The 27372-nt window shown below is 43.1% G+C and overlaps 2 protein-coding genes across 2 annotated transcripts; one reads left to right on the top strand and one right to left on the bottom strand.

Moving 5' to 3' along the window:
• Positions 1–1313: 1313 nt before the first annotated feature.
• On the top strand, positions 1314–24311 carry LOC107189802 (lachesin-like). Its single transcript, XM_015578469.1, has 8 exons — positions 1314–1386; positions 2042–2139; positions 15223–15469; positions 18054–18227; positions 21663–21791; positions 22053–22188; positions 22408–22565; positions 23954–24311. The coding sequence occupies exons 1-8, from the start codon at positions 1314–1316 to the stop codon at positions 24283–24285; spliced, it is 1347 nt and encodes a 448-aa protein (XP_015433955.1). The 3' UTR covers positions 24286–24311.
• A 1471-nt stretch (positions 24312–25782) lies between these two features.
• On the bottom strand, positions 25783–27183 carry LOC107189845 (protein kish-A). The gene is made up of 3 exons (XM_015578518.1): positions 27104–27183; positions 26849–26964; positions 25783–26770 (listed from the first exon to the last, which is right to left on the bottom strand). Exons 1-3 carry the CDS (start codon positions 27104–27106, stop codon positions 26665–26667), a joined length of 225 nt encoding a protein of 74 aa, XP_015434004.1. The 5' UTR covers positions 27107–27183; the 3' UTR covers positions 25783–26664.
• Between the last annotated feature and the right edge of the window lie 189 nt (positions 27184–27372).

Raw genomic sequence — 27372 nt, 5'->3', positions numbered from 1 at the left:
TTTTCGCCGAACGGTTCGTCGCTCTATCTAACCGATCGTTACCTCCCCCGCTCCCCCCGCGACACGATATCGAGAATATCGCCGTTTTTTCAGCTCATTTCCGCCATGGAATATTCTAACTTTTTTTCGTGGCGTTCTCCGAGCAAAAGTTTTTCAGGTGGAGGAGTAAGGGGACCTACACACGGAACTCGCTGCTACGGGGACACTTTGAGATTCGTACGATCGTCCTCGACAAAGTTTTCCTTATTTTTCCGTGTCCCCTGAGTTAGTTTGCGCGCGCGCGCGATTCGCATCGCTGACATCGTCTGCCCATCCGTGGAAGATATTTTTAATAAACTCCCTCCACGCTTCGTTTGCTGACGGGAAAAGGTATTCGATGAAAAGAAAATTCTTGCTCGTTCGAACAACTCTGCAAATGCCGCGTGTTTTGATCCCGAGATATAAAGAGGAGAGGTTACGTTCTCTTGTCCCTATTGTTGGCGTCTCCACCACACCGCAGACGATCTATATAAACCAGTGTTTTTCAACCTTTTTTATCTCACAGCACAGTTGAACCTATAGTTAAACTTCCAACAATGATATACTTGTATAATCAGTTTAAAGAGGTTTTAATTTTGATATGTACACTTGTTGTACTCTGGACTTCTTTCGAAAATAATTTAATTAATGATCTCTAGAAATTTTCGCTCACGACAAACTAGTTAAAAATCACTAACCTAACCTCAAGCCTGGTCCAGACTTTTTGTGGCCCTGGGGGGGAGGGGGGGGGGGGGGGGGGGAGGGTGATGGAGTTTTTGTAATACAGCACAACGAAATACGTTAGTTTTAAAAAATTGAAATTTATTTTAAATAACATTTTTGTTATAACGAAATGGAAGGTTCAGAATGGGGCATCCTTGGAATGAGGGACCCGCGGCTACAAACCCCCTAGACCCCCCCTGAATCCGGCGTTGTCTAACCCAGAGATGGGCAAACTCATTATCTAGATAAAAAGTTTCGAATAACGAATAAAATATAAAAAACTATTTCACCATTTTCAGTTGTTTAAACGTGGAAATTCCAATTATTATAATAAAATAATATTTCTTTATAAATGAATCGACATTTGTCGAACAATTATTTAATCTCATTAACTGTTTAAAGCTCAGGACGACACCCTCAGATACTGCTGCTTTTCACTGTATATTATTCGAAAAAAATTCTGCCCAACTCTGGCCTAACCTAACATTCTACGCGAGTCGTGCCCGCGTGTCGTCTTTCGCCATCAGCCGATGACAGTGTGTGCAGCATGGGTTAACAGGAAAATTGAAACTATGCTTCACCAGCATAGATCGTTCGGCATTATATGCGCCAACAAGCTGTTAATCGCTGTCGTTGCGCCGTCACGTACGCTTTAACGAGGGCAACGAATCACGGCTGTCGAATCCGCGCCCGTTGTAAGCGATGTGAAATATTTTTCAGGGGAGAACGCGCGAAAAATATGTACACACGTTGCGCGGCCTCTTGCTGTTGCAGCAGCACACCCCTCACGATTCTCCCATATTTCGTTCATAAATCTGCACGCGGTCCGGATGGTAAATACGGTCGATTTAAATTCTTAAGCGAGAACCTAATCGTGAGCACGCTCTCTCTGGCGTGATATAACCTTACACGGCCATGTCGATGCGAAAAGGAACGAATCAAACATCAATTCTTTGTTATACAGGATGAGTCACTTAACTATACCACCTAAATTTGCTCACTAACTAGTTGTATAAAAAAATGTTTCAAACGAAATTTGTTTGATATCGAATGGGGCATAGTATGTGATACTATGCCCCACTCGAAAAAGCGAAAAATCAACAAAACTAATTATCACATTCTATGCCTCGCTCGATATCAAGCAACTTTCGTTCGAAACAATTCTACATAGAACAAGTAGTTACCGAGTAAATCGCAGTGATACAGTTAAGTAACTCTACAATTAAGTAATCTCTCGACGTTCCTGAACCCAATCACCAGAAACGGTATTATACTGACCATGATGTCACGTTTCTTGCAGATCTGCCGAGCTTCGCGCAGCCGATCGGTAATGTGACCGCAGCCATCGGCAAAGAAGCCATTCTACCGTGCACGATCCGGAATCTCGGAAATTACAAGGTAAGGGATTTAAATGTTCCGCGAGAAAGAAGGAGGGGGACAGTGTTGGTGGGGCGAAACGTTAATTAGACGGTGCGCGGCGGGACGTATAAACGAGTTCACGAGTTTACGGGCTCGCCGGTTCACCGATAAGAGAATTCGAGATTCCGGTAATCTCGGTGAAAATAAATGGGTCGCGCGTTGGATGCTCGTGGCAGATGTCGGCGTCCCCGCGTCTTTTTGCACACGCCCCTTCTTTCCAGGCGTCTCTGTTTGTTTCTCTTTCAGCCGTGCGGCGGCGACAAACGCAGTCCACCATCGTGTGAAGGGCGGGGGGGGGGGTCTAACTTTCCCCAAGCAGTTTTGTCGCCCCCAAAAAGGCCATCGTATTCATTCACCGGCTGGAAATAAACCGAAACTTTGTCCGTCCGCACCGTGGATTCGTCGGACACGGGAAAGCTTCTCGGAAGTTCCCTCGACAGAAACACAATTCATTAAGCTTCCGTGCTTGGGTAACGAGATGAAATTAAACGCCATTACGTCGCGAGTGATTAACTAGTTGCGTGGCGGAAACCAGATGTCGCGCACTTGCGTGTAAGGGGGGGCATCGAAAAATTCGTGGAAAATTTTATCGGAAGACAAATTGTGAATCAGAGGTTCATTTTTCCACGTATGATCGTTCATTAATATTGAACTGCGCATGTTTATGCGTTTATAGTCTCTCCTACGGAAGGTTCGATACGAAGCAAATTAACCTGCCAACGATCTCTATACTAACTCGACGTGTACGATATTTTGTCTTCGGGAAAGTTTACACTTTGCGGTTGGAGAGTTCCAGGCGAAACTAAGCACTACCCCGCTAACCACCGTTTCGATCTCGCCTCCGAACCGTTTTACATATTTAATTCCTGCTCCTTTGCGTCGTTGTCGTCGCTTCCGGGGAACAAATAAATCGATCGTGTGGTCCACGGAAAACTCCGATACGCTATTTAAAGCAACGTTCTTGAAACTTTTCGATTTTGTCAGATTTTATCGAATTTGTGGTTGGTTTTTGTCGACTTCTTACGCTGACGCGGCAACCCTTGTCTTGGATGCGCGTGGACGCGGAAATCCTCGGGAAAAAACGAGGCTTGAGCAAAGTTTTCGGTAACTTCGATAGCGACGCGGCACGACCGGTGGTTTCCGGTTTTTGCGCGGGGAAACAAACCGGGCAAAACACGTCGGGAAAATTTCGAAAGTTTGCCTCGAGTACGCCGGCAAACCTACCGGCAGGATACCCATTGAAAACAGTTGGAACAGTGGAGATGCGACGAAATTAACCGCCAGCCGTATTCATGTAGAAGTGTTCCTTGAAGTATTGGGACGATTTGTCTCGAGAAATACACGGTGTCCCAAAATTATAGGACAAGCTGCAACGCGTATATTCCTCATGCAAGTACAAATGGAAAAGTCCTTTGCCGTTTTGTAATCCGAAGCTCCATTCCCGAGATATTAGCAGTTGAACGACCTCCAATCAGCTGAGCAGTTTGCAACACCTACGCGCAGAACTAGTTACGAAGCGCGCGACCCAGCTGACCGCTCAGCTGATTGGGATTCATTCAACTGCTGATATCTCGGGAATGGAGCTTCGGATTACAAAACGGTAAATGACTTTTCGATTTGTATATACATAAGGAATATGCACGTTGCGGTTTGTCCCACAATTTTAGGACACTCTGTATAGTCGATGGAATCTATATACAGTAGTCGTAAATTGAAACGTTAAACAGCGAGACCCATTGATGCAGCTGCTCCAAGGACCGTACTCGTCTCATAGAAGAGTACACATACCTTAACATTTAGCAAATTCCAAAAAAAGGTTGGGAAACATAGGTCTACTGTAATTGCTGCTTCAGGCTTGAAAAAACAAAACTTTCACGCCTGACAGAGTTTGCACTACCACGCTATATAAGTTCCACCGACACTATACATCTTAATCGATCGTCGACCACGGAAAATGACTGCGAATAAAAGGAAGAATGGTCGCCGACGGCGGGTCTTAAAACAACGGAATTCGTAACCGATGTTCGATACAGTTGGTCGCCCCCAGCTGTTTCACGAGGAAACGCGAAATAAGACACTGGTGTCGAGCTGTCTCTTATAGCCGGCGGTGGCTATCGATCAACGGCGAAATTTCAGCCGTCCATGTACATCGGGACGACGTTGTAAATAATGGAAAAAAAATAAAGAAAATGAAGGAAATATGCCTCGAGCATAACCGGTCCTAAACAGCAGCACGCCCGCGGATTCGTTCCGACAGCTTTGTGAACGCGATTTGTTTTCGGACGGATATATGTATACGCGAACCGACTGTGAATTCACTATACATACGCAAATGTCAGGTATCGAAGCGAACAAATGTTTGTACTCGCAGGATATTGGGCCACGGTCCTGGCGCCCGACCTTTTCACGTTTTAGGTCGGTTTGATTCGGCTGGTAACGAACGAACAAACAATCGGCTAATTAGAAATTAAAGTCGATTCGCGATAGCAGTTTTACGAAACCGACACGTCGCGCGGCGTCCAAACGTGGCCTCGGACCGATACGCGTTCCGCGCGCAAAGCGACGACATAACTATAGTGTGAGTATAGGAAAGTGACCAAATATGGAATACTACCATCGTTAGGGGAGTATTCTACTGTGACATACCATTTATTTACATTTTTTCAGGCATTTTTTTTAAAGACTCATGAACGTTTCTCTTGTACGTTTATTCTTAAACTGTGAATAAAAAGTTGGTTTAGTTGGAAATATAAAATAAAGATGGCGTTGCAGCCCAGGAAAATCGACCACCTCGTAAAAAATTGCTCGGTTAGTTGCCATGATTCTGGTCGTTCTCTTCGCTTGAAGTAAAAAAGAACTGAAAAGACTGTTCAATTATTCGGGCATGGCTATCGCAAGTACCATATTCAGGTGAAAGTATTAAAAAGTTTTAGAACGGCTGCAATTTAAAAATTATGTATCGATTTTTTGATTTTTTTATTTTTTTCGCCTTTTTTTAAAAAAAAAAGACTTCTTAAATTGAACATAAATTTATGACTGGATACCCAAATAAAAGTGGATTTATTTTGTAAGTATGACATTCGAAAACAAAATTGTATTTCGTATTTGGCTACTTTCGTCTACATACGATCGAACACGCGGTGAAAACGCATCTATATTTCTGTGTGCGATGTTACCGCGTGCGCAACGCCCTTATTTTATGTTACTTTTCACGCAATTGCTTTTAACCGCGTGTACGCGCGCGCACGGCTTCCATACGAACGCTTGAACGCGCTCCCACGACCGAGGGAATAATATTCGATAACCGCAGATTTGTATTCACGCGAATCCATTCTACGAAACTACCGTCCTGGAACCGGTAGCTGTGCCACCGTTGCCGCTCTCCGATGAAACGAGCCTGTGGCCATTTGGGCCCTTAACCCGTTCCGCGGCAACGGTCACGATGCCATTCCGAAATAGCCGCTGGTTTCTCTCGCTACAACTGACTCGTTTAGCTTCCCCGTCCATTCTGTCCCCCTCTTTTACGCCCCTGACATTCCACCCTAACCTCCCACTTAAAAATTAGGAAGAACGGTGATCCAGTTAAGTCGCCCCATCGCGATGATGATCTTTAGGCCCACTGTTCACTAAGGCCTACTGTCCATTAAGGCTTACTGTCCACTAAGGCGTCTCGTCATAGACGCTTCATAGATATCGGCCGTGAAATTCGTACAGATTGTTGAAAATTTACCCATAAAATATAACAAAAATAGAAAAAATAGCCATGTTTGTACATGGCTAACACAACATCGTTTCGTTAAAAGGTGTCATCGAAGCAGGTTCGAGTTAATTTTCACCGGAGCCCCTCGCGTCGGTATTCACCCAGGCCACGTTTTTTATTTCGCTTTGTTTCCGGTGCGTGATTTCGGCAAACAATTTCCCCGTCTGCTCTCGAAACTGCACGCCTGGTGATGCCGTTTCGTCAGCGACGCGAAACGAAATAATTAAAAAGATTCTAGCGGAATCGTATCGTTGTTCTCCGCGAGTAAAAGAAAAAAAATCACAGAAACCGATCCCCCCCTTGGCCGAGGAGGCGCGACGCAAACGGGAAGAACGGGAACACAGCCTATCACGCGTCAACGAGTTAACGAGAACGGTCTAAAAAGGAAAGCGCGAAAAAGTTGAGCGTAACTATGCAAGAGTATCATCGTTCCGAGCAGCTTTGAATGTACAATTCAAAAAAAGTTGGTGGTTACGCGCGAATGCCACCACGGAGGGGGTTTTCTTACCTTTTTACGGGCCGTGTGTAAACTTTCGCGAAACACAAATAAAACGGGGTGTTCGAAACGACAAAGCGGACAACCTTTCGCGACTGTGTCTCCGTTTCTTGCGGGTTCTGTAGTCGTCAGTTGCGCCACGGGGAAATCGAATTCGCGGAAATTCCTTCGTAACTCGGAGGGGCTCGAGCAAAACGCGCGTCGTCGTTCATCAAAAGTTCCCCGTGTCGTAGCGACTTGTCACGGCGTCACGTACACACGTGCAGATGCACGCTCGTAACGCTTTTCAGCCAGCCCGAGAATATTCCTTTGTTGTACTAACACGCGCGAATTTAAGGCGTCTCTATTTTCCGCGTTACGTTCCCCCTTCCCCCCCTTCGCAGCCATCCATTCTGTTCCTCTCTCCGTGCAGCTTCCCCCCATTTAAAATCCCAGTTAACCGTTCATGAATGTATAATGCCCGGAATCGCCGCGGGGCGGCGCTGTGGTAAATTCTAGAAAGACGTTCACCGGGCGGTAACAACGTGTGCAGAGAAAATTGAAAAACTCTCGAAGGTGGACCAAAGGATATTGAAGCGAGCTTGTGTATTTACGTAGGTACCTCGGATGTTGATCGATCCTACGAGGAAAGCAACGAAGACAGCTGGAAATTTCGATATTCTCGTTTTTCTGGCGCGAGTGAAAAGTCAGTGAAACGTGAGGGAGCTTCGTTTCCAGTTTGGGCTGTCTTCTCCTTTTGTAGTTGTTCCCTGCCGGACTTTGTTTCTGGGTTTTCTTATCGCTGTTGTGTACTCCGTCCCGATATTCCTAAAGCCTCACTTCGTCCAAGAAGACAGGAAGAAGTAGCCCCGACGAGTCTGGGAGCTTTTAGTGTGCGACGCCACACGGCTTTTCGTGCAAGTTAAAACGAGGCAAATCAGCGAGACGCAACGCTCTGACAGACCTTTACTTCCCTCTTTATTCTCCGGCTTTCTCAAAGCTGGATATCCAGCTTTAAAAAAGAAAAATCTGGAAAGAGACGTTCCCTGTGTGAAGAAAACCGTCCGTGAGGGGGCCACGTCGCATCGCGAGGATACCGATCGTCGGACGCCCCGTTATTTGCGCCATCGCCGTCGGAAATCGGAACCAGTGAGCGACTTCAAAGGGAGATTCTCTTGTACTTTAACGCTTTGACTCTCTTCTCCCGCCGCCGGAAGATGTCTGGGACGAAAGTAGAAGATTTATGGCTTCTGAAACTCCATCGGACATGTTTAGATATAGTTTCTCATGACCCGCGAATTCATTAAATGTTACTCGAGTCTGCTTCTTCTTTGAATCGACGGGGACAAATATCACACAACGCCCAAGCGTGGAAATAAGCGAGAAAAACCTTTGGAGGCTGCTCGCGCAGAGATCGTAAACCGATAACCGTGTATACCCTGTTCATTGGAAGTCAGTATAAATTGGAAAACCGTTCGAATCGGGACGCGCCTGGATATTTCCTGTTCGCTTGAATTTTTCCTCGGGAACCGAGAGACGGCGACCTGGGGAACACACGAAGGGAAACGAAACGACGGCGGGTGGCGACGCGAGGACGGAAAACGAAAGGGAAATAAAAAAAGGAACGGAATATATATATGTATAAAAGCGATAGATCGAAGACGGCCGTTTCGACGGCGCGATAGTAATCGGAATCGTTCTCCATACCCTTATTTATGGCTCTTATTTATTCGAAACCGCCCTTCCACTATAGGGTTTCTGCATAAAAATCTCGTAAAAACGGACAAATACGAAACAACGATCGACCTGCTCGAGGGGAAGGAGGTGTTTTATCGGTCGCGGAACGAGGGTCGAACGAGAACCGATAGGATGGGACACATCGACGACACCAACGTGTTTCGCTGGTGGAAAAAAAATGACCGACGCGCTGTTTCTTTTTACACGAAAACATTCGAAATATATCTGTGTGGCGGTAATTCGTGGGTTGGGGAACCAGTGACTGGAGTAATGGCACCGAATATGAGAGATGTGCTTAATATGAGAGCCGGTAGTATTTCCAGAAGGAAGTGTTGCAATACTGCAGCAACATTTAGTACTATTAAATCCCCTTCCCCTTTGGTGGCTGGAAGAAAATGGTGGCACTTAGGAAATGTTTTCTGACGAAAGGAAAGAAGGCTGGCCTTTATTTATTGTACACTCAGGTAAATCAAAAAATTTTGTTTCAATATTCTTGCATTGTAGATGGCGCTAACAGTGTTGATCGGAAATTGCACTATACACAAACGGTGCTCATTGTAATGTAAAAATTTATTAACCGATTTAAAAAATTCTTGTGAACAGTGGGTTCAATACACTACAGATGGGCTCGTGAATATTGTGGGGCTGCTGATGTCGCATTAGTATGTTGAAGTAGCCTTAAAAAGGCAAAAAGGATAAATGACTTGAATTCTAAATGATAATTTTGACTTTTAATTTTTTAGTAGAATCTTATATTAGGTGCAATTTTTTAAAGCCACTAATTTTGTTCACCTCTATATTTGCACTATTTTCATAATAAATAACAGTAGGCTAGGTAACTAATATTGTTGAATAAATGACGAATTTAGTATCGTAAACACATTAAATTTTTTCCCTTTCTATTGCCCGACATTTAATGGAACATAAATGGAGTCTCATATTCGATGCCGTTACTCTACTATATTTTTTCAGGGAACGTACGAAACGTATGTTTGATTATCTGGCACCTTTAGAACCGTTGTGACACGGATGATACCTAGGGTAAATAAATTAGCGCAGCCGTTGGTCCAGTCGTGTCGGTTCGACGTCCAATTGAACCACGTTTAAGGGATAGTTCTCAATGACGCCGACAGGGACTCGTTAGCATCGTTCGTCGACGATTCGCTTTAACGTTGATTCAATTTCCGTAACAAACCAGGGAATCACGATACCGATGACTATCGATCTACACAAGAGGATTGACGTGCACGTTCGCGGTTAAACAACGCAAATTACTTGTACGCGGAGGGACCCGAACGCTCCAGATTTCTCTCATTCGAAAGACACTGAAAGTTTAATCACCGTCGGGGGTCTAGTTCGTTGTCGTTTTACACGAATCGGGGCTCTGGCGGTTACGAAAGGCCGACTCGGTTCCTTTTCATTCCCGAATAATAGGTAACTTTCATCTCGATAATTGTATCCCATAGCTTCAAGTTCCAAGCGTTCCTTTCCCCGTTTAACGTTTCTGCGTTTCGAATAATGCCGTAATTAAAGCCGTTTCTTAAGCTGTGTTTACACTACGTAGCAAAACAATGTTATATAACAAACTGTTATACGACTTTGTTATACACCAAACTTTTTAAATTATTTTCGTACGGGCTATAGCCACACATATACAAATTAAGAAAATATTTGTTTTTTTTATTTCACACATTTACAAGAGTCTCTACTATAGCAGCCATGGAAAGAAAATTGTACTGTAACTTTTAAACAATACATTGTTTTTAGTTTATAAAAATATAGTATACTTTACAAATATTATTTAGTAAATATACAGGGTGGGGCAATAACTATGTCCACTTTGAATATTGCCGTTATTTGCAATAACATGAAAAAATGTTATATACAAAATTTACACGGTATAGAGGGGGGCATATTGTGACACAAACATTTTCTGCGTGGGTGAAGGCATAGAGGAGATTTCTGTATATATTATTCAAATTGATAAGTTCAATAGTTTTTCTCTAAAAAATTCCCAAAAATTGCCTTATTATATAGCCGTCACATTAGCATAGCCTTTTAAAGGGTGTCCCTACTTACATCGAAACGAACAAGTCTTTATCCTACTTAGCTTCACTCTCTATCCTCCATCCCCAAACGAGTAAACTTCCAATAAATTTTCCATCAACCGATATGACCTCCGATTAATGGATTCCCGTTCGATGTCCTCGGTTGCACACGATTTCCTCGAAACCGTCGTTATCGCTCGCGTTTCGCGGATCGAGACACCGATGAACTCGATCCCTCGACTTCCGTCATCTTCGTCCCCCTTTATCCGAGTGTTTCGTGTCGATTCACTTACGCCTTTCGCTGATTAACGCCGTAGTCCCGTCGTCTGGCACGACTTTGGCAACTCCGTTCCTTCTGATCGACCCCCCTCCACCCCCTGGCTCTTGCTTCTCGTCGAGCATCGATGAACCGAGAGAGTAGTATTTTCGGGGGTATGGAGAGTCGCTGCCAGAGGCCGATCCAGAGTGTGAGGTACCAGAATAGAGAACTGTACAAGAGGGGGGGGGGAGGCTGATGCCGAGGGAGAGTGCCGTCGGGGGCGAACCAACCAACTGGGGGGACGAGGGGGTGGATTGAGAAGAGACGACGGGTGTGAGTTGGCCGGAGTGGTGTTTCCCCGGGGTAAGCACGAGCATATACTTGCCCGGGGCTTATTCAGACAAATCGGTGATTGCTGCGGAGGCGAGCGAAAGGGTAGCTGCCCGCCACACCACCGTTACGCTACCAGCAGCACCCCTCGACGGAAGCTGGGCCGCGGTATGTATGTACCTAGTCTTCAGGAACGACGAAGACAGAGGATTTTAGCTGGGAAATCCATGATGGGGGCGAAAAGAGGACGAGAAAGATGGACGGATATAGATAGCGGCGCGGAGAAACGGACGTGATGGTGGGGGGCAAGTTTTGGGAAAGGCACCGAGAGAGATGGACGAAGTCGAGATCGTTCGGGGTTAGAACGAACTGGCAGTGGAGGGAAGGAGAGAGAAGAATGATTGTTTCCATGATTACAATGGAACGGAAGAGGAAGAGGGATGGAGGAGGGAAGCTGGCCCAGGAAGATGGGTATGGGGAGCAATCTCTTAGCGCTAACGTAGATTCGTGGCCCAGGGTCTCTCGAAATATTACACTGGTGGTGAGGGGGAGGGGGGAAGGAGGCTCTGCGCCCACCAGGGAATTACGTAACTCCCCGGGTAATGTGTGTCAGCTCGTCGAACCTGTCCCAGGATTATCCTCCGGCGAAATCTCGCGGTTCGTTTTCCGGCGTTAAGGAGAGACGCCGAGGTGAAACGTGCTCGGGGTACCAGCAGACCCGTACCCCCGTCACGGATGATGCGATTTAACGAGCCTGCACGCAAACCGCGTAACTGGTGTAGTATGGTCACAAACGAGATATAAGAATAGACCTAGCATGCAATGTAATTTTCTGTCCTATGCTTCGGGGCGTCAGAAGCCCCTGTGCCATTTCAGTATTCTATTCCTTACTAGCGAAACCGGGGCAATAATGTGTCGCTGTATGTATCGCTATATGCAGGGCCGTACCTGGGTTAGTGGCCGGCCGGGTGCAAGAACAGTGTCGCCGCCCTTATTAATTTAACACTAGAACTATCGATGATAACATATATCGATTTCTATCGGATTGATAAACGATAAGTATCGATGCATCCCTAGCTGTACGTCGACGCCAACAGGTGATTCACGGGTGTGTCGTCGAAAAACAGTGTCTCACCCGGTTTGCCCAGCGTGTATCCACACGATAACATGTCCCTGGCGTTGTCCGATAGACCAAAATGTCGGCTGGAAGACTTCCTTCTTGGGAACAGAATTTCGGAGAAAATGTCTTGAATCCGGTATAACCGTTTATGGCTTGAAATTATGCAAAACACAACGGATCGAGGACGTCCAATCGGGATCGACGAACTGTTTTTTTTTTTTTTATTTTTTTTTTTCATCCGATAAGGAATTCGTTCCGGGCGAGATAGTCGAGGCATTATCCTGGAATAAGAGATCGAACGAATCGTTATCTTTGTCGTCGGGATAACGACTCTGCAGGCGACGTAATAGTTTCCGTTCCCGGTTCTGCGCGGGACAAACTGTTGTTCCTCTGTGACAAAGCACTTAAAACATTATCGATTGTTCCCCAGGCGAACGCATGAATTCAAACGGCGACCCCCTTCGTTCTCTGCCACCCGTTTTGTTCTTTTCTCTCGTTCGAAGTGATCGGAAGCTAGGGAAGCGATACCTCATTCTTCCAGTCACTGGGTGAACCTGGACAGGTATTTCCATTTGCCACGCGACTACCGATCGAGGAAAGCGTTCCAAGAAAATCGCTTTTGGCTCGCCGAGTCCTCGTGGGGGAAGCAACGATTTTTCTTAACCGTTGCTCATTGGTGGAATCTGTCTAGTTAAGAACCGATTTTTCTAAAGAAATCTCGTCGTTCCACGGTGTACGAAACGAAGCCACAAACGTAATTTCGTAATTATCGATTTTTGTCTTTAATTTGACATGTATCCACCCTGTGAAAGTGTCATACATTTTTATGTACCCTCTAAAATACAGTAAATTCTCAATAACTGCTCGGAAGGACTTCTACGTTAAATACTTCTGCTTTATCCATACTACAGTAAATCCTCGATGAGTGTTCGAAGGCTCCTCGTCACTCACAAGCAGAGGTCCTAGCTTTTTACGACTTTTTTATCTGAGATTGTAATGAAAATTTAACGAGTACAAACGGTTAAAAATGTTGGAAATCGCAGTTTTTCGCGACTATTGACCGACAATTGTAGTGTATCTAAAAATTCTAACATATTTCGATGCCTGTTACTCATTTCTGTATTAACTGATTTCAATAAAAGTTGCAGCATGTATATAACAGGTATAAATCTTCGGAATGTATTTATTAAATTTTAAAAACTCGCAAATTTTTCCAAATTTTGTTAACACATCATTTAGTAAACTAATCCTTCTAACTTCACAAAGGAACTCAAGTCGCTTGGTCCAATTTTGAAAGAGTTGTTCCGTTTTAAAGGGTGTACGAATACTTTTTTGACCCACTGTATGTATATTGTCCAACTCGAAGCATACGGGCGATATACGGTGGACATAGGGGCTCCTCTTGCGCACGGACTGGACGACATGGCAGGATCAGTTCGCTTCTCGGATTAATTACCAAGTGCAGCGTTATAGATAACGCGTGTAGGAAATGCGGGAGTGCGCCGTCCGAGGGCGGGGGGGGGGGGGGGCAAAGGTCGTCTCTCTCCTCGATACGACGTTAAATTGAACCTTTCGTTGGGTTGATTCCTGCGGTGCCCCGAACAGGCCGGACGCATAGCCAGAGGTTCGAGGCTAAAAGCAATTACTGCCGGTGTGGCTGTAGTACACGGTCGAAGACTGACGACGGTGTATAACGGCCGAGGGGCACGCGTAAACACGCGACAGGACACAAAGATTACGAGCACACGATATAGAAAGCAACACTTGCTACATCTACGCCCTATGGTTGTCACATGTACAATGACATCTTATCTCAGTTTAATTTAAGGGGCTATGCTAGTGTGACGACTATATAATAAGGCAATTTTTTGGAAATTTTTTAAAGAAGAACTATCGAACTTATGAATTTGAATAATATATATATTTACTAAATAATGTTTGTAAAGTATGTTATATTTTATGTTGAATAGAAAAAAAAGAAAGAGGAGCAACCAGAGCGAGGAATCGTCGACTGTCGTTATACAATTTCCGTTCGGCGCCTGTCTTCCCAACCCACTCGTTCACCCGGCATTTAATCAACTCCCCCCGCACATTCCGTTGTTGGAATATCCATATACGACACAATATTACGCATATTCGAATGAGAAACATCGATGCAATTAGCCCCGTCGCGTGCCGGAACGTGGGATATGTGTATTTCGCGTATGCGACGGCGTGTCGGTGATAATATTACGGGAATTGAAGCATAGACATGCGAGGTTGTAACACGAGTAGGGTTCCTTCGAAATCATTTTTGACGAACAGAAACAGAAAAGGATATTGACGGTTTTGACGAGCTCTTGAGACGAGACACGAGGAGCAAAGGATGTACAATCTAGAGATGTGAGATATTTGTTCCAATATCGATATAATACATGTCGATATACAGGGTGTAACAAAAATGTTGGAAGACCCGGAAATAGGAAACTCGTGGAGTGATTTGAAACAAGTTTTTCCTTAGCAAAAATGTTATCCGAGGCTTGGTTAACGAGATATTAGCGAAAAACCCCGGCCAATCAGAGCGCGAGTCTACCGGCAATCGCAGCGCGTAGCCAACGTTGCCACGGGAACTCGACCGGCAGACTCGCGCTCTGATTGGTCAGTGTTTTTCGCTAATATCTCGTTAACGAAGCCTCGAATAACATTTTTGCTAAGGAGAAACTTGTCTCCCATTTCCGGGTCCTCCAATACATGGAAGATACATGGAAAATATTGTTCAAAAAGATATCCATAATATCGACACGAAAATCTTATAAATTCACCAGTGAAAAAGTAAGCTGCATATATTTAAGAGAATATCATTTTGGATAAAAAGGATTTTCTAAAATAAAAGTTTTTAATTTAATTTAAATAATAATTAAGTTTCTATTTCAATTAAGATTCCAAGTATCGAAATGAAAACAAGTGATTTATTTTTTAAATAATATTAATTTATTATTAGAAAATATGTATTAAAAAAACTTATAAATTCCAATCTTCTGAAGACAGGCAAGTTAGAAATAATAATCGTGAAAGCCTCGAATCTCTGAATTAGCACTAACAACACGAATATCCCACAAGACCAATTCAGTAATCGCTGACTCGAATCATCACCTCCCGAGTTCATACCGACCGAAACAAAAGGTTGAGAGGGATTCTGTGATTTTCATAAAAAAAAAAAAAAAAAAAAAAAAAAAAAAAAAAAAAAAAAAAAAAAAAAAAAAAAAAAAAAAAAAAAAAAAAAAAAAAAAAAAAAAAAAAAAAAAAAAAAAAGAAAAGAACGAAACTCCAGACTCTTTGTTCGATTGTCCTCAGGTGGGATGGCTACGGATGGAGGATCAGACGATATTGTCGATGGGTCAGCAAAAGGTGACCCACTCGCCCCGGTTCCTCGTCACCCTGGAGAACGCGAAATCGAAGAATCAGAGCCAATCGAGGGACGAGGAGGAGGCCACTTCTCGACTCCATATTCGCCAGCTAAGGGAAGCTGACCGTGGCTGCTACATGTGCCAATTGAACACCAAGCCCATGTTCAGCCAGCTGGGATGCGTGGATGTCCTAGGTATGCCTAATTGCGCGTTATATACCGCATTCCTACGGTCCAGGATACCTCTCCTACCCTCCCCCATAGTGGTGTTTGTGGTCTGCTCGTAGAGACGTCGTCACAGCATACGCACTCACGCACCGGGGTGTTTCGATTAGCTAGAGGGTTGGGTGGGTGGTCCAGCTCGAGAAAAGGGTGGGGGTTGGAAAATATGCTCGCCTCGCAGCCGTTGGAATACGTTTCAATGGGAACAGCCTCGTGGCAGCCAGGACGGACCGCTGTGGCGGGATAACGTTCACCCGTTGCTCGGTCGCCTTCTATTCGCTTCAACCCTCTCTGCCAACCTCCTCTATGCCAACTGTATTATACATACGGCGCGTATATTACCGCGTTTCTCTGTACAACCCTAATGTACGCTCTCCACACCGCGATTCATTGTACGCTGGTATGGCGGCGGTACGCCCACGCGGACATCGAACGTGTGGAAAGGGAATTCATTGAGAGAGGGTGCTGGAGGGTATACGGGTGTGTTGCCATTCAACTCGAAAGACCGATCGGACCCGAATGGAATGAAATTCCTTTTGTAGGGTTAACGTAAAGGTCCCGGTTTCCGCGTCTTTTTACAGAGACCCCGACCCTGGGACCGCTGTACGGAATAGCTGCTTGGTTAGGTTGCGTGTATACCGTGTGTGTAATTGAAATGGATATTTTCGGGGTTGTGGGTAGTCCTTGGTTCGAACAGAAAACAGATTTCATACAGAATGTGGTACTTCTTTTTTATATCATCTGCCGAGGGTGGGAGATTTTTGGTAAATGGCGTTTAAGGGGTTGTTCTACTTTGATGGCTGAAAAGGGTTGTGTTTAGGGATTTTTGCCTCGGTAAATGGAATATGTAATCAAATGCATTTTATTAGTATTTACTGAACTATTTATAGATAATATAAACGAAATCGCAGAAACAATTTTATTGTATTTTGTTATGAGATTTTTCTTGGGATGAAAGTGACATCTGGGAAAAGGTATCTCTAGGGCGCAGGTCATTTCAGAGATCAGACTGATCAGAAATGAAAAATTCAAGGGATTTCGTAATTAATATGAGCGTCGCTATAGCAGGGGGCCAGAAGAAATAACTTAACTCATCAATCACAAAAATATTTAACTCGGTAGACTGGTCAGATGATATTTTGTGTAAACAAAATTTTTTTTAATTTTTTCAAAAAAACGTTTGTTCAATTCTGAATTCACTAGACTTACCAAAAACATTCACAACATGAAAAACATCCAATTCATAAGAAAAATATGTCACTGCAACACACTATACCCAAGGCTTTTTGTGAAATTGTAAGAAACTTCATGAACACAAATGTGACCACCAGGTCTGAAAGGGTTAATAATAAAACTTTTTGTCCGCAATTCTTTCTACGTTCCGTTTCCACTAAGTAAAATAAATAAGTGACAGTATTAGAGACAGTGGCAGTAATTGGGACATTTACCTTACGTAATTTAATTACGAATTTTTTGATAAAACACCACAGTCCCAACTTCCCAAATGCCTTTAGCACTCAGAAATCTTAGGTATCTTTCGGACGGACTAGGTTACCGTAACCCAGTGATGGTGTCTTTGAGGGTTAATTTTCCGCGGATAGGGAAGGGGGAAGGGGCGGAGCAATTTTAAACTGATCTCATTCCGGATCAGTCGTGTAACCACCCAGACGAGTCAGCCAAATTTCCATGCCGAGGTTTTAGTGCCGGTCGTTTGATCACAGAGGTCGTTGGGATCTTTATGGCGGGTCCATAGGAGCTTCGGGTCGCGACGCCCGCTAAATTCCGTCGCAACCGTGTAAATACGCTCGCAGCGGTTCTTCATAGGAAGTCGAAGTTCCGAGTTACCAAATTGAATTCGAAAGTTCCGTCGGTTTTCGGACGTAACGAACTTTGTCATGCAGTCATCGAGGGTGGTTCTAATTTCCTTTTTGAATTTTTTCTCGCGTTGAACACACTTGTAGATAGAGACAAACAAGTTCTGGAACGTTTTAAGGGGCTATGCTAGAGTTGACGGTTTCAGAAAATCGGATTTTTCTTTTTTGCAATTTGCAACAATTTCTTGAGGAAGAGAAAGGTGTTTTACATGGCTCGGAATAAGTGATTAGCTGTAAGTATGAAACATTTCTCTTTTTACTTTTTCTTAATCGGCGGCCATGATAACTTAAAAACTAATTGACCGATTTAGTTCAAACTTGGCATATCTGTTCACATACAAACTAAGAAAATATTTGTTTTTTTTTATTTCACACAACCACAACAGTCTATACTATGGCCACCATGGAAATGAAGTTTCGTTAAGACGCTCTCACAAACAAACTGTAACTTTTAAAAAATACATTGTTTTTACTTTATAAAAATATAGCATACTTCACAAATATTATTTAGTAAATATATATATTATTCAAATTGATAAATTCAATAGTTTTTCTTTAAAAAATCCCCAAAAATTGCCTTATTATATAGTCGTCACACTAGCATAGCCCCTTAAATTCCCACGAGCACACTTTTCGTGCTAGTTGTGAAACGGACGAAAATTGAGACTCGAGTTTCTTTTCAGTTCCGCCGGATATACTGAGTTCCGGCACCTCGGAGGGTGAGGTCTCCGTCTTGGAGGGCGAGAATGCCACCCTCTCGTGCAACGCCTCTGGAAGGCCGCCACCTCGTGTGCTCTGGCGACGGGAGAAAAGTGGTTTCATACTTATGAGGGGTCTTCACGATCCGCTGATACCAGGTGAGATATTACACTTTTATCTCGGCTCGAGAACTCTCGGCGACGGTCCTTGTCGATGACAAACAACGCCCGATTCCTTTTCTTTTTATTAATTCTCGACACCGCGCGAAACCGTCGCCTCCTCGCCACCCAGGCCCCTTTTCTGAACCCGTTCTCGAGTTCTCCTCGAATATCCTTCCAACTCATAGGTAACGGTTTACTGTTCAAAGTTTCTTAACATCTTCAGGGACAAATTTGATAAGGTTAGAAAAAATGTTTTTTACGATTTGGGTTGTATTTAATGAAAATATAGTTATAAATGTTAACGACAATCGTCAAATTTGGAAACTTCACGCATCATTCCAGATTATGGAAATTAATTGAACCGTACAGTTGTTTGTATTAATATTTTATAAGATGAGCATGGTATTTTTAAAAAATTTGTTCGAAAATATATCTGAAGAGATATGAGTAGGGGTCTCTTGTGTAGACCCAGGAACCGCCGTCTATTCGATCGTCAAAAACATCCGCCTTTCAAGAGTTAACCCTTAGCTACAGACCACTCGTCTCAGAGACGAATTGTTTTTTACTGTACTACAGTTCTAGAGCTTTCAAGGTTAACCTTTTCATTCCCGAATTATTTAAAGATTACCAAAGAAATATTTTGTTGTATTTTTTTTTTGTATATTACATGACACATAAATGATTCACAACATTTTAACAACATTTTGAAACCGTCTAATGCCATTTTTCATTTTTTGCTATTTGACAACTTTTTTTTACTTTGATCAGTTACCTATATGTAAGTGCAATATCTCGAAACTATTTGAAACAGGGAGTGTACACCGACGAGCAAACTCGGCTTCCACTAGAGGAGAAAATGGCGAAAGACCTCGTACCACTTCACATCGGGAATCACTGAAATTGGTACCACATTAACATTCGAATTGACATTTATTTCAGTACTTGAAATGAATTTACCAAGTGGTAGAAGGCCCTTCCCCTAAGCCACATTTTCCCCTAGTGGAAGCCGACTTTGTTCATTAGTGTACCCTCACGAGTAAACTCCGCTTCCGCTAGGGAAAAAATGACGTAGAAGAAGAGTCTCCTACCACTTGGTAAATTTATTTCAAGTACCGAAACAAATATTAAACCGAATATTAATTTGTCATAAATTCAAGCAATTCGCGATCCCAAGTGATAAAAGGCCCTTCCCCCACGCCACATTTTCCCCTAGTGGAAACAGCATGCCCAAAGTCTGTATCGCCGTCTAACGAAACCATAAAAGCCAGATCAAACGGTAATTAGAATTCGGAAAACGGAAAATTTCGCAGTGGTTCCGCGCCGTTTTCAGAGAACTAATTATCCCGAAGGTGTCTGGACGGAGAGACGATTCCGCCATCACGATCCGCTTAGCGGAACATGAAGGTGTCGTAAATTCGCGGGGTCGAGACCGAGGCGCGATGCCGATCGAAAGCAATTACGGTGGAACACGTACCATCGAATAGGGATTAGTTGGTCCCCAGGCGACGACTTTCAATATCTTTCGGCCACGCGCAATTTGCCCCACACCGATTTCCACCGAAAGCACCAAAACGATCGGCGCGCCACGGCGGCGATGCCGGCATTCTTCCAGGTAGCCGCGTTGACAATTTCACAGGGCACTGACGTTCAACGCCGGATGCACTTTTCGCGCGAGTGCCCGTCAAATTCGTTAATCGGCCGAAATATTAATGGAACGAACGGTTGGTGGAAAGGGGAGGGGGGAGGAGTATTTCGCTGCTCTGTCTCGTTATTGATGAATCGATACGCAATATTTTCAGCCCAGTCCCGTCGTCGTCGTCGTCGTTGTAACAGAAGTCTGTCGGTCCACGGGCCGCGAGCTGTCGAAACGCGAACGAATAATGAATCGTTCCGTGATGGATCTCATTAGGCAAACGACACCGTTTCGATCCGGATCGCGAAACGATGATTTATGCCCGTACAAATCTGTTCGATGATAATGTAATTCATCGTTTTCATGTGTTCCAACGATATCCCACGGGAAAACGACGCGTACTCGCGAACGAGACGGTAACGTGCGACGTATATACAGGGTGTCTCAGTTAACTTGATCGAATAAAGATATAACGGTACAGTTTATGACAATTTTTAGGCGTGGAACTTAAATTGCATCAAGAGGCACGTCTTATAAAGTACGTGCTATTTTGTGGGTGGAGGTATTTCAGAGATTTCGAGGTCACCCTGATTTTTTTTTAAGAATCAATCAACTTTAATAAAGCAATTTCAATAGAGTGATTATTTTCTAAATATCTCGTTAACTATTAGGTTTACGACGTATAAAAAATAGATCATTCCGTTAAAAAAAATCAAGGTGACCTTAAAATCTCTGAAATGCCTCTACCCTAAAAAAAAGCATGTACCTTATAAGATGTACACCTTAATGCCATTTAAATTCCACACCTCAAAATTTTCATAAAGTCCATATTTTCAAGTCATTATTCGAGGTGATCAAGTTAGCTGAGACACCCTGTATGTAACTAACGCTCTTCTACGCCCATGCGTTCCCTCATCAAACGACAAGTACCCCGACGTGTTCGTCGAGTCGAATCGCTTCGTTTACGCGCGATCAATCGTTCAGTCACTCAATGGCGACCACTCCCGAGAGATTTTTCCATCGAGTTTATCATTTAACAAGTTAAGGGGGTATAGATTACTTTTCAAATTTTTCGCAATTTTCTTTCAAAATAGGTACCCAATCCCAGCATTAACTATGTAACTTTAACAAAATTTCTTAGCTTTTGCAATCCAATGACTGTAACAGATGCAATACTGCACGCCAACAATGGTCGCATCGTGGAAGAGGATTACAAGACTTGCACAATATCCAATAAACAATAAGAATTGAAAGAAATTTTTTTTACAATTTAAGAATGGCTTCTTATATTTGAAGATCGTTTACTCTAATATTATCACAAACAAAAATACGCAAATATCACCTACTTTTATAGCTCTTACATGAGAATCCACCCTTAAGCACCATTTTGTATCCAAACGAATACAATACATTCTAACCTAACGGGGCACCTGTATTAGTTTAGATATTGTGTCCTTCATTCACATTTCGCTTTCCCTTTTTTACACAGTGGCCAAAAGTAACATAATTTTGATTTGCACAATAGCAATGTAAATGCTCATTTTACAATATAGTCGTTTCTTGAATCGGTTAACGGAAAGGGGGGGGGGAGAGGGCATTAACGAGACGCACGGAACGATTCACGAAGGTGAAATTTAGGGCTGCATTAGGGGGCCGGGGCCTTGTTGTTTGAACGCGAGTGGAGGGGTGGGGACGTGTTTTGCGTGTAATTTGGTGTACGCACTATCGCTGGCGGCCGGCCAGCGATATGTATACGAGAGCTTTCAACGAGGATATTCATACGATGCACGATTTTATAGTGGACAGCCCGTCCGGCGAGAAACTGGAATTAACCAGGGTAGACAGGAGGCAAATGGGAGCTTATCTTTGCATAGCCAGAAACGAAGTGCCTCCGGCAGTCAGCAAGAGGGTCTACCTGAGGGTAAATTGTGAGTACATTCGAATCGGTCGATTACAGAGTTCCCCCCGAAACTTAAATAAAATGTTTCTCCCGTTTCCCCTCCCACGGTTGGTAATTAAGCAACCGTTTATCGGCTCGCCCCGACACTATTTATCCGTTACGGGTTTTAAAAGGGTATACCCAAAGCCGTGAACCCATTAGCGGAAAACTCGCGTCAAAGAACCCTCCTCGAGATTATGTACCACGGCTCGAAGTTAAATTCTGTAATTCTGGCGAAACACATTTTTAGTTCCACCGAGCGCGAAGGTATCGAATCAACTGTTAGGTTCACCGCTGGAGACAGACGTGTCCCTGCTCTGCTCGATCGAAGCGTATCCAAAGACGATCAACCTGTGGACTAGGAAAGGTCAAGTCATCATGACCGGGTACGTATAATACATACCCAGTGTTACCTCCTCCTCCTTTCGTTTTGCCTCTGTTCGGTTTCACCGGTTCCCGCCACACGTCGAAAACCACATACCGTGTCCCTCTCGGGCTCTGTGCTCGCCGCCGCGTGCTAAATCGGCCGAGGAAACCGAATCGATAGGCCCCCATATACGTACGTGTATTCCGGCCGATAAAGCTTAAGCGATGTGTCAACGCAGCGGTAGATACGAGATCAACGAACGGGGACATCCGGACGAGGAATGGAAGACAACGATCGAGCTGAAGATAAAGCGGTTGGAGAAAACGGATTTAGGAGAGTACACGTGTTCCGCGTCCTCCAGCAGGGGGGGAGCCGATGCTACCCTAAGGGTATACGGTAAGTCGACGTATCCTGTCGTACGGCCGAACACACATGTCATTTTTCGAAACGTAGACGTCCATTCCAATTCCCCGTTCCACTTACATACCGGAGTTCCTGACGCTCGGATATATCCGGTCCGATTCCGTATTCCTCGTGTCACTACGACGCGGAATCGGACTAACCCCCTCATATATACACAGCGAATTTCGTCGGGCATGATCACGTGTAGAGGAAACGCCAAGTGTGATCATAACTGTTTCGTGCTTCTGGAATAAGCACGAAAGGTCTCTCGAACCTCTGATTCCCCTCCTTTGGTGCTTTCTGAACTTGGTTCCGGTGTTTTCGTGACATAATGAAGTATTTCTCAAGACTTATGAATTGAACAATTTCGTATTCTTGCGAGTAGAGATGAACCGATGCCGTCAAGGTATCGATACATTTACTCATAACTTGTATCAAAAGAAAGTATCGATATCTACTTAGATCGATACTTATTTGTATCGTAGGAAACTGAATATAAAGTTCATGGTTTATCAATATAATACACTTTAATCAGAGTTCAAAAGAATTTTAATCAAATAATATATACTAAAAAGAAAATTGAAATTTCCACGTTTGAACGATTGAAAACAACGACGTACTTTTTGCATCTTTTATTCGTTATTGGAAATTCTTTATACAGATAATAAATTTGTCCATCTCTGATTTTAACGGTGATATATATTTTATTAATAAAGACATATTTTACTAACGACCATTTATTAACAAAGTAATATAACTGGACGATAACCACCGTCACATTCATCAGCTGTCGTATTTCATTCGATATCAGTACTTTTTTTCGATACCGAGTATATATCGCAACCGAATGTATCGATACTAAAAATACTTGCTATCGAAACGAAAGTATCGATTATTTACTTGGATCGGATCATCCCTACCTGCGAAAACTATCGCGCGAGAAACATAAGTTTACGAAGAAAATTTCATACTATAATTACCACGTCCATATAATCACTACATCAGGTCACGCTTAGTTCAAAACAAACTGCAGAACAGACAGGTACGCACGAATCTCTAGTCTAGTGGATACGATTCTGAGAGTTCTCTCAGACAGTGAACTCTCGGCAAGCGTCCTAACGACTATCTGGAAATAAAAACTCTTGGAAGTTACTGCTAAATGGATACACAACGTGAAAGTACTCTCGAGCGGAACTCGCGCGAGAAACTCTCACATGTACGGCTGCCTGAGAGGAATATCCGCAAACAAGACTGAAATTCGTAATTTCGCAGTTATCGTCTCATTTGGCGTCTAATATAAATCCGTCTACCGTGAGATTACAGATCATTCCTCTGTAGATTTTCCACGATGAAACGAATATCGTGACGAATTCTTGTTGCAGAGATCGAAAGAGCAACACCGCCCACGCGGGCCACATCGGCCAACTGGAAAAAATTGAGCAAAGGGAGAACGAAGTTGACGCAAGCGACGACGATCAACCGGGTTTTCCATCAGATGAGCACGCCAGCGATGCAGAAAAGCACCGCTAAGATCGTTTACAGCAACTACCAGATCACCTCGACGACACCGGACCCGCGTGCCCCGTTCATCAAGGACGAGAACGTGTTCAAGAGTCACGAGAGATCGAACGCGAGCAGTCAAGCGTACCCGCGACCCGCCGCCACACGAATCCACGTGTTCATCTGCACGTTACTTTTCTTCGGTCTACGATAAACTCGAGGGCCGCCACCCCCATCTGTCACGCGACGAAACGCCTCGAGAAACTTTTTTTCCCAAGCTCTCTTTCGAAACCGACGAAAGGTTAGGTTATACAATGGTGGTCTCGCGATCGAAACGAGGGATGGTCGAGCATCAGCCACCGAGCTTCCCAACGACAGTTTCAAACAAAACGATCGGGAGGGAGAGAAGGAATCGCGAACTCCGAAGTTTTAATTGAACTTACCCGAGAGAGGGCCAAGTTCTTATTGCGTTCCAACGATGACGAAGCGCCAAGCTAACAACAGGCGACGATACAGCGAACTAATCGATCTCTTTGCGTCACCGGCCGGCGGGCCTCAGCGCGCGCGGTCTACGAAGTGACAAGGGAAAAAAAACTGTTGAAAATTGTAAGAGATAAAGAAAAGAAGAAGAAGAAGAAACGCTTACGGAAGGTATTTTTTATGAGCCTTTTATCCGCTTTTTGAACGCGGAGGAAAGAAGATGAAAACAGTTCGTGAGCGAAATGTGTTCTTATTGGGGTCGACCGAGTGTGTTGTAACGTTGTCGAATATTTTTTTAACGTACGAACGAATTGAGAAAGGAAAGCAAGGGGATTCTCGATCGATAAAAAGAAGAAAAAAAACGCTGATTTACTCGTTTTGTGGGGTTACTAGATGGTTACGATGTGATTTTTGATAACGTTTAGCGTCGAAAGCCTTACCACGATGCAGGGTGTCTATCTCAGAGTGGGCCACCAGTGTCATTCACGAGAGAATCGTTCGGAAATATGAGGAATAACAAAAGAAACGAACACGAAAACATGGAAAATGGAAAATACCCGTCGACCGATTTACTCGCGCGCATTTTCGAATTATTTCAGCAAATGGCAGTGGCGATCCAGTTCGAATGAACAACCGTTACGTGTATATGTAATATCGTTACGTGATATAATTATTGTCAACGATTAATTAAGTGTCTACCGTTTTCCATGGGATTCGCCCCGTCGCGAATCGACCCCCCCGTCATAAGCAAACTATTCGATTACACTCGAACGCAGACAAATAATTAGCATACTAATTTGTACGTAAGGGATAATAAAGATATGTTTGTTCAACGGTACGATAAAGGGAGGGAACCGGGATCGTAAGTGGCATCTTAACGAATGTAAACGAATCATATCTAAGTCAGATTCATATCTCTAGGACGTATTAGTACCGTAACTGTATATTTTAGGAAGATACTAGACCCTACTTTTATTATTTTATGTATTTTTTTAATTACCCGTAGGCGAATAACGTACCTCATATGCCAATAATTAAACGAGACCACGATATAAAAGGTAATCCCGCGTGGTTAACTGCGAGGAAATCAGCTGTCGTTCATAATAATTCGATTAAGTTAAATCAAGCGTAATTATTGTTTTAGATCGCAGGATTTTATCGAGCGTGCCAACACCTCCACATGAAATAAATCGTTATTTACTCGTTTTATATGTAAAACTTTTACTTAGTATTTAATTCGTCTATTTATTTGTACATAAACGAACAGCGTACATTGATATTTTAGTATAACAATCGTTTGCAAAACAAACAACACCCGACGATAGTTTCAGTTTACAATTAGCGTTCCTAATAAATTGCGGTTTCTATCGAATTTTGTTTAATGTTCCTCGCAAAACCGCAACCATATCTCGCTCTGTAATTAGGATCAGTGTGCAAAATGGTGCTAGTAGAAAAGCTTGGCGATCCTCGCTAAGTTAAATTTTTAAACGGAGGAAGTCGAAGCTTTCTACTGATATTATACATTTTTGTCATGAATGTCTTCTATTACAGAGAAGTACAGGTTTTAGTGGCAGTGCGTGGTTTACTGTCTTCGGAGTAGTAGCATATCCGAGAAGCAAACGATAAAAACGCGCATGTTAAATATATCTATTTAACAGATATTGTATATCATAAAACACTGCTCAATATAACGACTCTACAATAACTATATTAAAAGAATGTTGTTGTTTATAGAAGAAAAATATATTATGGAAATACGAAGAGAAAATGTGCTCAAATCGGATAATTATATAGCTTTCGAGGAAAGGACATGTTGACAAATAAAACATACCATGCAAGCAGCACGAATGTTAATTTCTGTTTACTGTTTCTTTGTTTTTATATATTAAGTTTGCTTTCTTCAATTATCGAATAAGAATCTATACAACTGTTTATCATAAATGCAGTTTGCTTCCTTCAACCATTGAACAAGGATCTGTACAACCATCTATCATAAATGAATCCCGTTATGTTTTGTCCTTATTAAAATCCATGATCCTTACAACCACCATGCAATAGGATTATATATAATGATCGCTATGATCCTTACTCCTTCACAGTTTGCACATGCATTTTATCCCCAAAATAGAATATTAAAGGCCATTAAAACACAACTAGCTGCCACATATGGACTTTTCCTTTCACCAATTCTGGCACACTTCCAAAATGTACCCTGGAGACTGAAAAATTAAATATTATTACAATTATAGAATTAATAAAGCGTACGCTAGTATTCATGAATTATCAAGTACTCTTACCCAACTCTTTTCACTCGATTGTCCATGAAACTAGGTGCCAGAGCTTTGACATAAGCGCAAGTACATATCAGTAACAGGAATACCGTTAGCAAACTCTGGAAATTAAACAGGGCAGACTACATGCCACCCAGAATAGACTTTTAGAACTGTTTGAATCAACGCATACCTAGGTTATAGTGCAATTACCGCTTATTGTTTATTATACATCCTTTTACTTGAATTGTAACTTAAGAATTACAGAAACTATGATCTCACCATTACGAGTTAGTGATGACAAATGGAAAAATTTAATAAATACTTTGGAGAATCGAATCGCACGTAAACGTCAACGAGTTTTAATACGCCACAGCAGAAATCAGCAGAAGTGTCGTCCATTGCAATTTGCAATGGGCGCGTTTGCAACAGGCGAAAAAGTTGAAAAAAGAACTAGCGTTTGTAGTATAAAGGCAGAAGTTCAAATGCTCGATGTTGTCTCCTTTGATGATTGATTGACATTTATTGTGTACAATATTCTTTCTAAATAA

This window comes from Dufourea novaeangliae, unplaced genomic scaffold (assembly GCF_001272555.1).
Source record: "Dufourea novaeangliae isolate 0120121106 unplaced genomic scaffold, ASM127255v1 scaffold173, whole genome shotgun sequence".
Classification (NCBI taxonomy): Eukaryota; Metazoa; Arthropoda; class Insecta; order Hymenoptera; family Halictidae; genus Dufourea; species Dufourea novaeangliae.
The sequence above is the reverse complement of the archived record's forward strand: the minus strand, read 5'-3'. Positions and strand labels throughout refer to the sequence as shown.

What these genes read in the sequence shown, in the direction of transcription:
- LOC107189802 (XM_015578469.1), top strand. Translation starts at nt 1,314, where the DNA reads ATGCTTCACCAGCATAGATCGTTCGGCATTATATGCGCCAACAAGCTG. An exon ending in CGCTGTCGTTGCGCCGTCAC is followed by an intron (nt 1,387 to 2,041) that starts GTACGCTTTAAC and finishes CGTTTCTTGCAG; the next exon opens with ATCTGCCGAGCTTCGCGCAG. An exon ending in GGTCAAGTCATCATGACCGG is followed by an intron (nt 22,189 to 22,407) that starts GTACGTATAATA and finishes GTGTCAACGCAG; the next exon opens with CGGTAGATACGAGATCAACG.
- LOC107189845 (XM_015578518.1), bottom strand. An exon ending in AATCGAGTGAAAAGAGTTGG is followed by an intron (nt 26,771 to 26,848) that starts GTAAGAGTACTT and finishes TTAATTTTTCAG; the next exon opens with TCTCCAGGGTACATTTTGGA.